General features: G+C 40.1%; 1 protein-coding gene across 2 annotated transcripts in view; it reads right to left on the reverse strand.

Annotated features, from left to right (window-relative positions):
* Positions 1-13,540, reverse strand: part of Kntc1 (kinetochore associated 1) — a 79,154-nt gene that overhangs the window by 41,323 nt on the left and 24,291 nt on the right. For both annotated transcript variants that reach the window (XM_085679228.2, XM_048447268.3), the window contains 14 exons: positions 13,058-13,111; positions 12,053-12,114; positions 10,785-10,896; positions 9,526-9,669; positions 8,654-8,710; positions 8,461-8,562; positions 5,253-5,372; positions 5,012-5,155; positions 4,315-4,413; positions 3,148-3,251; positions 2,912-3,011; positions 2,221-2,355; positions 1,566-1,685; positions 271-343 (listed from right to left, as the gene is read on the reverse strand). In XM_085679228.2, the coding sequence (XP_085535354.1) occupies positions 271-343; positions 1,566-1,685; positions 2,221-2,355; positions 2,912-3,011; positions 3,148-3,251; positions 4,315-4,413; positions 5,012-5,155; positions 5,253-5,372; positions 8,461-8,562; positions 8,654-8,710; positions 9,526-9,669; positions 10,785-10,896; positions 12,053-12,114; positions 13,058-13,111 (1,426 nt within the window). The remainder of the gene's footprint in view (positions 1-270; positions 344-1,565; positions 1,686-2,220; positions 2,356-2,911; positions 3,012-3,147; positions 3,252-4,314; positions 4,414-5,011; positions 5,156-5,252; positions 5,373-8,460; positions 8,563-8,653; positions 8,711-9,525; positions 9,670-10,784; positions 10,897-12,052; positions 12,115-13,057; positions 13,112-13,540) is intronic.

The raw sequence follows: 13,540 nt of genomic DNA on the forward strand, positions 1-13,540 counted from the left end.
GTTACTTTCTCAACTGTTTTAAGTCCACGTTTAAATAGGTGAGATTTCTCCCCTTCTTATCGCCAATAGATACGTCAGGTATCTTAAAAACGAAAGCTTACCAAAACAGGTAAACAGAGAGTAAGTCAACTTTATATACTGCTGTCTGACTAATTAAAAACAAAAGGATTAGATTTTTCATATGAAAAAAATGGGTAAAATTAGACAACCATAGCCTTGGTAAGCTTTGGGACAAAAACCAAGTGAAGAAACAAAGGGGTAGAAAACTACCTTTCTGGATATCACACAGGATTTTGAGAATATCCACCGATGTCTTCGTCACAGACATTCTCCAGGCCTTGTCCTAAAATGTGCAAAGTGAAGTCTACTTCTTTACTGATCACTTCAGTGGGACACAAAAAACACACATAACAACCATGGCCTCACGGCTGGGGAATACCGAGAGAGGCTTTGCACACCTTAGGTATGAGCTTCTTCCTTAGTGCCACCAAAGAACCAAAACAGAACAATATAAAAGTAGCAAACAAATAACCAACCAAGGAATCAGAAAAATAATAAAACGAGTGATTGAGGAATATGTGTAGCTCTGGTCAGGCAGCTGCAAGGCGAAGGAGACGCACCGATATGGACTTCAGAAATACCAGGAAAGACGTGCTGACCCACAGTCTCCCAACTACACTGTAACTGGCAGACCTTTCTTGTTGAGTCATGCTAAACCCTTGAAAACTTTCTCCAGTAAAAACAGTATAAGGCTAATAAATAGCTTAGGTAACCAAGATGAGTAAATAATTAGGCTTTCAGCAATTATTTTAGAAGAATTAACACCATAGAGAAGAAAAAAAAAAACAGACTGAAAGACAAAAAGGGATGTGGGATGGAGGGTAAGTCAGTAACAGACGAACTGGAGACACTGCACTCACCTGAGACTCTGCTACTTTTTAATAAAGTCAATTAAAAGTTCACCTTCTACATTTAATCTACAATAGGATCTACTTACCAACTTTAAGTGAAAAAGGAGACAATTTATTTAAAGCTGGGAGGCATTTCTTAAGGCTTGAATCCAACTATTTGGTAAATTTTCTTGTGGAGATGAGGGCAGGGGAAGGGTCTTACTATGTAGTCAAGGCTGGTTTGGCACTCACTGGAGACGAGCAGGCCGGTGACCTCTGCCTGACATTGAAGCCAGATGTCACACACCCTGTGACCCTTGGTGTCTTATGGCTAAAGACATGACTGGCTCTACTGAGGGCATGCTCAGTTTCAATGACTTTTTATTTTCAGATTTATTTATTTATTATGTATACAGTGTACTGCCTGCATGTATGTCTATACACCATGGGGACAGCAGATCTCATTACAGATGGTTGTGAGCCACCATGTGGTTCCTGGGAATTGAACTCTGGAAGTGCTCTTAACCTCTGAGCCACCTCTCCAGCCCCAATGATTTCTTTTAAAACAAGGACTTATAATGGAACCAGGCTGGACTGGAATTCAAGGTTCTTGTCCTACCTTCCCTTGCAGATTTCCAGGTGTGCACCAACAGCACATCTCAGTGAAACCCTCACCTCTTCAGAACTGTCTGGCTCTTCCTGCAATGCCAGTCGAGCCCAAACGATGACTCTTTCTGCAGTTTTTTCAGCTTCAACAGGAGGCAGCGACCTCAGTAGCAGGAGGCAGTCATCGGCCTGTGAACAGGATTAAGAAGAAAGAAAATACACATCTGGTCCTCACAAGGAATAGTTTGTATATCGCTCTTTCTTTTCTACTTGAAAGTGAGAAGAAATTTCTCATCTGCACTGTCCAGTGTGAGGACGTGGGCTCAATTAGCAGAATGGGAAACAAGATGAAAAGATACTTTGGAGAAAAAAAAGATTAGTTTAATATTTTTAAAAATCTGAGGGCTGAAGCTGAGTAGTAACCCTAACCCTAACCCTTAGTGGTGGTGCACACCTTTAATCCCAGCACTTGGGAGGCAGAGGCTGGTGAATCTCTGACTCCGAGGCTAGACTGTTCTATAGAGTGAGTTCTAGGACAGGTTCCAAAGCTATTGAGAAACCCTGCCTAGAAAAACAAAGAAAAAAATTACATACACACACACACACTATGTTTTCATGTTGACATAGCTTATTTATTTCATTTTGTGAAAGTAGTTTGGACAATTTGGATTCTGTAAAGATTTAGTCAACAAAGCAGCCCCATGACAATCTAAAACTTCCAAACCTGTTCTCTGTCAATCAGATCAACAATTCTTAGACTGTAGATTTCATCATCAGATAGCCTGTATCCCCGGGCCACTTTCAGAGCATCTTCTAAAGAAGAAGGGATATCTTGCTTGAGAATGTACCGGACCACCCTCTGAAAGAAATAACATGTATTTCTTAACATGAAGACTCATAAAACTCAGAAACCATTTGCTTATGAAAGCAAAATGCCTTAAATATTTTTAAAATGTAGCAAAAAACCTAAACTGGACCTAAGGTTAAATCATGATTTATGGGGACAGCAAGATAGATCAGTGGGGAAAGGTACTTGCTGCCAAGTCAGAGAGCCTGAGTTCATTCTATAAAACCTACATGCTAGAAAGAGAGAACCAACTGCTCTGGGTTTTCGTGGCACCTATGTGACCCACTCCCATGAAATAAATCTAGCTCTGTTGCCACCATGTGTAATTGAACTCAGGACCTTTGGAAGAGCAGGCAATGCTCTTAACCACTGAGCCATCTCTCCAGCCCCTCTGTTAACTTTTTAAATATGAAAATCTTTTTCTTTGTTTTGTTTTGTTTTGTTTTTAGAGACAGGGTTTCAAATTCAGGACTCTGTGCGTGCTAGGCAAGTGCTCTACTGCTGAGCTACATGCCCGGCCCCCATACAGCTCTAGAATTACAAGAACAGAGAGGAACAAACCACTTACCATTATTTCCTTGTTCAAGAGATTCACCTCTCGTATTCCATAACCTCGCAAAAGTTTCTTCATCTCCATTAGTTTGTAACTTTCCTGCAATAATTTGACCCTAAACAAAATATTTATTAACAAACTGTAATTAACATGACTATGAAAAACAGTCAACGGCAACTAACTGGCTGCCAACTCAAAGCATGAAGCTGGTGCAGGGCACAGACATGTCATTTGGCGTTTTGCAGACTTACTTGGGGTGGTTCATTTCCAGGTGCTGCTTCACCAGCTGCTCCACGGCTGCACTCCAGGGAACCACTGCCTTGTACATTATCTTCAGCACAGCATCAAAGATGAGCTACAAAGAGAGCAATCAACAGAACAATGACCAGCTCTCAGTCGCACCTCTCATGTACATCGGGTACGGGCGGAGTGAGAGCATTTGATCTGCTTGCAAAGCATATATTTCCTTCCTTACACACAAGGAGCAATTTCAGAGGCTGAAGAGATGGCTCAGCGGATAAGAGTGCTTGTGTCCCCTGCAGAGGACCTGAGTTCAGTTTCCAGAACCAAATCAGGTAGCTCACAACCACCTGCTAAGTCTAATTCCAGAAGATCCAACACCCTTGTCTCACTTCAACAGACAACAGGCACAGATACAGTACACAAACAAAACAGAACATTAATACACAAAAAAATAAATAAGTTTAAAAACAAAACAAAACCCAGCAGTCCTGTTATTCAGAAAAGTACTTAGGATATTGTTAGTCAACATCTGCAGAGTTCTTATGTGCTCCGTTGTCTCCATACTTAAGAGTAGCTTTCACAATTTATATATAATCTTTTAGTTTTTGAGAATTTTATGCATGCATACAATGTATTTTGGTCACGTCCACCCCCATTTACCTCCTCCATCCCCCCACCCCCAACGACTCACATGGATCCTAACTTCATGTCTTCTCTCTCTCTAAACCATAGTCAATCAGGATTGCCCTTATATTTTTAAATAATTAATTATTTACCTATCTTTTATTGCTTTCCCAAGCCAAGGCTTCATATATGACTTACCATCCTATGCTGGGACTATGAGCACATGTGTCCCTGCCTTATAATGAGAACTAATAACAGTGGGAGATCGCTGTAAAGTTCAACACCAAGGTAAGAGTTTCATTTCTGAATAATTCCAGCTCCTGAACAGAAAAGGCATCCAATAGACCACAGAAATTCTTTTGGTATTGGGTACATTTTCATCTTATTTTCCATGATCGAAGGAAATAGTATGGTTTTAACTTTTTATATTCCACAAAAAAATTCACTAACAAATACTTGTCACTTTTAAGACCAAAAAATAGCTTAAGAGTCAATGTTCAAAAGGAAACTTGTTACTCCAAACAGGAAAACCCAATAGTCAGTTTGCTTACATCTGTGTCCGTCAAGCATCCTATCACTGCCATGGCCTTCGCTTCCCATGCTGTGTCAAAGAGTGTCGCTGACTTTGAGCTACACCTCTTTAGTAAATCCTAGGAAAGAGAAACATACATGTTTTCAAATATCAGAAACTCTCAGTTCGCATGTGGTGGCGCACACCTTTAACGAGACAGACCAAGCGTGGACTCAGGAGGCCTGATCCTTAGCACTTTCTCCTGTTCAAGCCCAGTATATATTGAGCTTACTCCTAATACCTCACACTAGTCCTCTTGGAAAAGTCCTACTGTTCTCTTTCTCTTTTTGAGATGGGACCTCATTATGCTGCCTAGCTGGTTTTGAATTTGTGGCCTTATGTGACCCTCCCATTTCAGTCTCTCTAATAAGCAGGGGGTTCTTCGAAAGTTAATAGTACAATTAGCTTACATTCCTGATCAATTCAGCTGCATCATAATGCTAGTGGTAAAGCCAGGCATTCCTTACAGAGTCAAGCATTTACATGATCAAGTGCTGCACAGAATTCAGAAACAGATAAAGGCACTTGCAACCTGAATTAGATGCCCAGGACCCGTGTGGAGGAAGGAGAGAACTGAGTCTCCTATGTTGTTCTTGGCCTTCACACATGCACCATGTCTGTGAGTACGCAGTCACACACTAAGAAATGAAAACTTAAAAAGTTAAAGAAAGTATCACCTCTATATAAAGCAAAAGAAGCTCTTCCTCTTGCAAACTGTGTTCCCGCATGTAAACTCTCACAGACTTCTCAAGGACAGAGGGGATCAGCTCTGGTGCCGAGACCCTGTCAAACATCCGGAACACTATGGTGGTCGTATTTTCCTGGAGACAAGACAGGGAAGACAGTGTAAATGATGCGGAGTCTGGCCACAAGTGGATACAAAAAACCAAAAGGGTGCTCCAGAGTGTGGAACTCTACCTTCTCAAACTCAGAGAGAGCCAGTTTGCAGTTGTATTTCTTATGCAGGGTGATCAGCTCCTGCAGCTTGTTTACTAGGATCTGTAACTGTCGCACTTCCTCTGTGTTTTGATATTCTTTCTAAAACAAAAGCATTAACTTCATTAAGGATACAAAAGTGTGATTGATAAACACAGTCAAACTTATTTCAAAAAAATAAGTACTAGCCACAAGTAGACAGAGGAGGAAACCAGAATCTAAAATTCGCTTCTTTAGAAAAAATTTGACAATTGGCAACAGGAGGGCAATTGTTTCAAAACCCAAATATAAACTCTTTCCCTCTCCGTCTCTGAGAGAGAGGATCACATACTCACGTAGGCACAGGCTGGCCTTGAACAAGATACATAGCCAAGGATATCTTTGAATTTCTGAGCCTTCTGCTGGTATCTCCCACACCCTGAGATTACACGGTTTACCCAGTTTACACGGTGCTTGGGACCCACCCAGGGCATCATGTATGTTCAACAAGCACTGTGCCAATCAAGCTACAAGCTAGCCATCATAATACATATTTTTAAAGATCACTTTTATCTGGGGCTAAAGTAGTGTGGGACAATGGTCTATATTCTGTCAATTATATTTTAAATAAACACTGATTGGCCAGTAGCCAGGCAGTAAGTATAGGAGGGACAACCAGACAGGAAGTAGAGGCAGGTCAAGGAGAACAGGATAATTCTGGGAAGAAGGAAGTCCTATTTCTGCAGTCCTGACCCAGCCATAGAAGAAGCAAGATGTGACTGCCTCGCTGAATAAGTTACTGAGCCATGTGGCTAACGTAGGCAAGAATAATGGGCTAATATAAGTTATAAGAGTTAATAAGGGGGGGCTGGAGAGATGGCTCAGAGGTCAAGAGCACTGCCTGTTCTTCCAAAGATCCTGATCAATTACCAGCACCCACATGGCAGCTCACAAAACCATCTATAATGAGATCTTGTGCCCTCTTCTGGAATGCAGTCATACATGCAGGCAGAACACTGTATACATAATAAATAAACAAATAAATTTTAAAAAAAAGAGTTAATAAGAAGCCTGAGCTAATGGGCCAATCAGTTTATAACTAATATAGACCTCTGTGTGATTTCTTTGGGACTTAACAATTATGGGAACTGGGTAGGACAGAAAACTCAGTAATACTAAAGTACAGAAAACTTCATAAGAGAGAATTTATTGCACATTTTTCCTACTATAATTCAGGCTTTATTGTTTGAGAAACCTCAAAAAAGAAATTTGAAATTTAGAAGCAACTAACCCAATAATAATGCGGCTCACCTACAGAACTACATTTCTGATTGTGGTTCCTCTTCTAGCTGTGCCTTACAGTGAAAGAAAGATTCAAAGTCGAAGAAAACCTCTAAATGGTTTATAGTGTGTTAAAAATATATGCAGGCTAAAGGTTAAAGTTCTTAAAGTAAAAAAAGAAAGAAAGAGAGTAGTTGGGTGTGGTGGTATAATACACCATTAATCCCAACACTTGGGAGGCAGAGGTAGATTGACCTCTGTGACTTCAAGGTGTGTTAGCACACACCTTTAATCCCAATGCCTTGGAGGCAGAGACAGACAGATCTCTGTGAGTTCAAGGTGTTATAGCACACACCTTTAATTGCAGCACAGGGAGGCAGGGGCAAGTGGATTTCTGTTAGTTCAAGTACAGCCTGGTCTACAGAGTGAGTTCCAGGACAAAGATACACAGAAACCCTGTCTCAAAAACTAAAAATAAAAATAAAAGAAATAGAGTTTAAAATAAAGCCACATAAAGATGGAAAATACACAGAGAATCTCGATACTGTGTGCTATTATGTGCTCTTCGAATTGTTTGAATGCTGAGGAAGGAGCAACAGCTGCTAAAAGATATTCGTTTATAAACGCTGCTGAATTAATTCAAAATGGGTATTTTGAAAATACCTTGACTTCAAAATTGAAGTCAAAAGGTATGTTACTTTGGAGAAGAGATTTTCCTTTTGTTTACACAGAAAACGAGAGGCTGTGAATTCATTCTGAGTTAAGAAAAATCAGGTTTGATCAACGAAGACCACCTGAGAAATCTCTGGTAGAAACAGATGGGTCAGATGTCTGAGTTCTACATCCAGAACAGATTCAAGACTGCTGCCTGAGATGATCAAGCCTCACAGGATACTCCAGTCAGGACTTGATCATAACACTAAATTTTCTTTAGGTCCCCATAAGATTATCAGCGCCCCCAACCAGCCGGAAGTAGCCTGGGATACTACGCCCACATTCCCAAAAACTGGACGATGGATATTTTCCTTTGTTTAAAAAAAAAAAAAAAAAAAAGGAAAAAAAGGGGGGGGGGAGTGGTGTGGGAGAATTGTCTGTATTCTGTCAATCATGTTTTAAATAAACGCTGATTGGCCAAGCAGGAAGTATAGGCGGGAAGACCAGCCAGGAAACAGAAGCAGGGCCAAGAGAACAGGAGTATTCTGGGAAGAAGGAAGCTCATTCCTCACAGATCTGCCCAGATCAATGAAGAAGAAAGATGTGAGGTGCCCCTCTTAGAAAGGTACCGAGCCATGTGGCTAACATAGAAAAGAAAAATTGGTTAATATAAGCTACAAGAGTTAACAAGTAGCCTGACTTTATAATCTTATGGAGATCTCTGTGTGATTTTCTTTGGGACCTTGCCAGCTGTGGGGTACTGGGTGGGACAGAAACCCCTAAGCAGGCCCTCATGTTACAGTGCTTTTTAGTGTTGTGATGCTCAGAGGAAACTCCGAGCCTCATCTGTGAGAGACAAAGGTCACACCTACATCCCACTACTACTTTTTCAGGTTGACAGGAGGTCCCATTCTTTTCTACATCAGAAGATTGTTTCCTGATTTAAAAAAAAAAAGTAAAAGAAGCAGATATGACTGCTATAGACCCATTCTTATATGTCATTTTTAGTCTTTTAAAGGATTCTAAGATGCTGCTATTGCAAAAAAAAAAAAAAATCCCAATTCTATCACTAAGAATGTCCTTATGTATGTCTATTTTGGCTGGCTCGGTGTCGACGGACTGCACTGAAACAGGCTGCAGTTGCAATAGAAACAACAGAAAGGAAGGAAGGATTTTCCCTTCAGTGGACTGAGACAGTGACACGCTTTTCTACACATAGAAAAATCCCCTGTCATGGTGTCATGATTTCACCATGAAATTTGTCTTGACAACATACCAAGGAAATCCAGAGCCAAGAAGATGCAAATCCAACTTTCTCTGTTTTTTCAGCTATGAAGAACACTTCTGCCAGCTTAAGTCCATTTTCCGGCCAGTTTGCCTTTTAAAAGAATAAAAGACCGTTAAAAATCAAGTTTGAAGCTGCTGTGAGGGAGCAAATGTCATTTTCACGTTTAATACACAAATATTACCTTATCAATTAACTCTAAGTTCCTGGATGCTTGTTCCAACCATTTTGCAAGAATGTTCTGAAATAGATATATCACTTAAAAATGAAATTGTCAATAAATCATCACACCCACAAAAATTTCTATAATCAGTTTTTAAGAATTTTTAAATTCTGGTGGTGGTGGTGCACGCCTTTAATCCCAGCACTCGGGAGGCAGGCAGAGGTAGGTGGATCTCTGTAAGTTCGAGACCAGCCTGGTCTACAAGAGCTAGTTCCAGGACAGGCTCCAAAGCCAAAGAGAAACCCTGTCTCGAAAAACCAAAACCAAAACAATAACAACAACAACAAAAAAAAAAACAAAAAGAATTTTTAAGAAATGTATGTGAGTGCACATATGTGGCTGGGGTAGAGGGCATCAGAGCTCTGGAGCTGGACCTGCAGGTAGTTGTGAGGCATAAAACGTTAGTGCTGACAACTAAACCCAGGTCTTCTGAAAGAGCAGAATGTGCTCTTGAGTCCTAAGCACTGAGCCATCTCTCCAAACCTCTAGTCATCTCTTAGAAGTTACTTATTGGTTACACAGCTGGACACTGAACCCTAGACCTCAAACACGCTAGCATGCTAATCAGTATTCTACCAGCACCACCACCACCATTTTTGCTTCTTTCTGAGACAGGGCCACACTTTGTAGCCCATGCTGGCCTAGAACTTGTTATGTAGTTGCTATGTAGACTAGACTCAAATTCCTAGCAGTCCTTCTACTGTAGCTTCTCAAGGGATGACTGAGGGCAGAAGTGCATCCAGCTCTATCAACTTTTCACAGGGCTTCCTCAGTAACCTAATATGAAGTATTAAGCTAAATCTTTACGGGTGGAAATACAAGAAGAAACTCACTTGTCCTTCGGGCACAATCCTCCTCACAAATGGGATCACATCATCTTTAAACCACGAACAAAGTTCTTCCAAGGAGACTTGTGTAGAAATAGAGTTCAGCAAGTTCTCCAGCATTTTCACGTTAAACTTGCTTTCAAAGTCAGCCTAAAATTACAAAACCAGAAATTAAGACTTGCCTAACAAATTTAAACTAATAACCCCAAAGGGCAAAGACCGGATTGAATTTGTCCTTGGGGACAAATAAAAACAATGACATAGATGCATGAAAATGCCTTGACAAAACCCATCACTTTGCATGCTAACTGAAGCAAATTATTTTCTTTAAAAATTGTAAAGCCATTTCAAAAAACATGCTACTGATTTTTTTGTTCATTTGCTAGAGATAGGGTTTATCTGTGCAGGCCTGCCTGTCCTGTAACTCACTCCGTAGACCAGGCTGGTCTCGAACTCAGAGATCCTTCTGCCTCTTCCTGCTGAGTGTTGGAGTTAAAGGTATGTGCCACTGCTGTCTGGTGATGTTACTGATTTAATAATGAATGATAAAGGTACTTTATACAAACAATTCAAATGGGGTGGGGTCACAACTCATTAAATATTATATTAGTAAGTAGAAGATAATAAAAACACAAGGAAACCAAAGAGATAGTATCCTAAGAAAATTAAATTGGAGATAATAATACAAATACTAGTAAGAATTTCCATTAGTGGCATAACACACTACTTTTTCAGTCTAAATATTATATGTTAATATCAGTCAACAAAAAGGGGTTTGGATAAACAGCTTATCTATCTGTGGATGAGATGGGGTCTATTCATAGTTTCAGGTTCAGTCTGGCCTGAAACTCCTAAACTAAGCAATCCTCCTGCTTCAGCGTACAGATATGTGCTACTGCACATCGTCCTCAAATAAACAACTTTACCACAATCCAAATAGTAGGAACATCTTCACCATATCGGCAGAAGCATGATATTAATAAAGTCTTAATAAAAATACTGCCTACGGAGGAACAACTCAGAGCTGATCAGACTCTGAAGCTAGATAAAATAAGGCCTGCCATCATACCATAGCATGTCCTCTGATCTACCATACCATAGCATGTCTTTGATCTGGAGCAATCTCCCCTGGGACAGGCCACAGTCTATCAATCTACAGCATTCTACCACCCAGTCACACTTGACAGCCTGCTAGCCTCCAATACTCAACCATCCATTGCAGAAGCTACAAAGCAATCAAGAAATTAAAATGCAGAATACATTACCCGATATCTAAGCCAAAGATACTGAGCACAAACAAGGTTTCCTTCCCTTAGCTGCATAAAAATATCTCTGAGAACATCTTCATTATTCAGGAATTCAATCCAAGAGCTACCACTGAGAAATCAGAGGAAGAGGAAGTCAGGAGTGTAAAAAGTACTTTCCATAATAGGTATCATTATACATCCTAACCACTTGTTTTGAACATTTATTTACTTAGTGGGGGTAAGTGTGCTAGACACACATGTAGAGGTCAGAGGACAATATGCAGGAATTGATTCTCTCCCTCATCATGTGGGCCTTAGGGATTGAATTCAAGCAGACTCACTTGGTGGCAAGCGCCCTGATCTTGCTGACTCTAACTGCTTCCCGTTTTTAAATTATTTACTTCATGTGTATAAATGTTTTGCCTGCATATATGTATCCACTTGTGTGTGGTACACTCAGAGGTCAGAGAAGGGAGTCTGATTCCCTGGAACTGGAGCTTTGAATTATTGAGATCCACTATGTGGGTGCTGGGAACCAAACCCAGGTTGTCTACAGGAACAAGTGTAATTTATCAATGAGCAATCTCTTTACCTTATTTTTTAATTTAAAAAGCAATTAGTAAAAATCAAAACAGATCTAAATATTTCACAGCACAAAATAAGTCTCCTCTCCCAAATCTAGAGAACTCCTGTCACCTTCACTAATGGCAGTGACTCTCCATGTAGGAACCCAGATAATCACAACATAAACAACCTGGAGAGATGGCTCAGTGGTTAAGAGCAATGGCTATTCTTCCAGAGGATCCAAGTTCAATTCCCTGCACCCACATAGTGGTTCCTAACTGTCTGTAACTCCAGGTCCAGGGGATCTGACACCATCACACAGACATACATGGCAAAAAAACAAAAAAACAAAAACAAACAAAAAAAAGTTTTATATATCAAACTTTAAAAAAGACAAAAGAATTGAGCCACCCTCAGCTACAGAGAAAGTTTTAGGCCAGCCTATAGGAGACCCTGTAAAAGAAAGAATTTCTTATGCAAAACAAACAAAAAATCCAAATGAAACAAATTCTGAATAACAAGTCATTAAACTAAGAATCAAGTTGGGCAGTGGTGGCTCACGCCTTTAATCCCAGCACTCAGGAAACAGAGGCAGGTGGATTTCTGTGAGTTTGAAGCCAACCTGGTCTACAGAGTTTCAGGACGGGATTCATAGCTACAGAGAAACCCTGTCCTGAAAAACCAAAAATAAACAAACAAAAATAAAAATAGAATGCACACACCTGAATTTCTCTGATCCAAATGCTCCATAAAATGTTGTCAACTTTGCATGAGCCTTTAGCACCTAAAGAAAAAAATAATTTGATAATTTAATAATGTATGTGGGCAAGTAAGATGGCTTGTCAAAAGGCACTTGCTATGTAAGCCTGGTGACCTGAGTTCAATCCCTGGAACCCACTTAAATATAGGAGAAATGAATTAACAAAGCTGTCCATATGCATGCTACTACACTTGTATTCATGTTCACATACACACACACACACACATACACACACACACACACACACGCATGTTCACACACACATAGTGATGACATTGAAATTAAAGTTTTAAATGCTAAAAATAAGGGCTATTCTACTACAGAAGACTTGTATACATTGTCATTTTAACTCACGCTATGGTTCAACTCCCACCCACACAACTTTATTATTTAACATATCACCCACAAAATAATGAGAACATTTCTAGTCACAGTTCATTATAAAGGCAAATACATCTTAAGTGTGAGGTTTCTCACTTAATCATTTACATTTAAGGCATAACTTAGTTGGATTATATTAAATACTTATTTTGAGAATTTAATAGTTTTCAACATTTATTATACTGTCTGTGTGTGTGGAGGGGGAAGTGGGTGTATGTACCACACAAGCAGGGAACAGAGTACAGTCTATAGGAGTTGGTTCTGTCCTTCTAGTACGTGAGTCTCAAGGACTGGACAGAGGTTTTCAAGCTTGGCACAAGCACTCTGACCCACTGAGCGATGTTGTCTGCCTTATTTTGGGAAATCAAATGCATGCATGCCTGAATGCATGCCCATATTGATCGCTGCAGTTCATTTATTGAGCACTTAGCAGCTACCAGGGGCCAGATAGAAATGCTTTACAGGGATTATTTGCTTTGACTCCAAAACCACCACCTTACTTGGAGTCCCCATTTGTTACTCAATCTGCCTTGAAAAGAAAAACAACATCTTCACCACGAATTAACCACCGAAGCAATGTCAGTACCTCCATGAGGCTGTCAGAATAGGCAGGAAGGGTTTTGTCTTCTTTCTTCAGGAGCTAAACATGGAAGGAGACAAAGAGGACATGTTAAGACAGGAATGTGCTGGGGATGGACCTAGTCAAACTATATGGTATATAGGTGAAAAAAAAAAAGCAAAAGAACACAGGGAGACGGGCCTCTCTTCATAAAGAAGGTAACTCTCTGTGACTTGACAGACAACATTATCTTTGAAAGTAAGTTGTATTTAAGCCCAAAATAGAATAGTCTGTTCTATGCAATGGTATTAAACAATAAAAAATGATTTATGGGGCTCAGCAGTTAAAAGCATGTACTATTCTTTCTGAGTACTCCAATTTGGTTCAGCACCCAGAGGATCTGATGCCCTTTTCTTGCCTCAGATTGAGTCTACACTGACATGCACAGATACACACACAATTAAAAATAATAAAAATAGCTGGGAGTGATGACTCACTCACACCTTGAAT

This window comes from Myodes glareolus, chromosome 2 (assembly GCF_982192425.1).
Source record: "Myodes glareolus chromosome 2, mMyoGla1.1, whole genome shotgun sequence".
NCBI lineage: Eukaryota > Metazoa > Chordata > Mammalia > Rodentia > Cricetidae > Myodes > Myodes glareolus.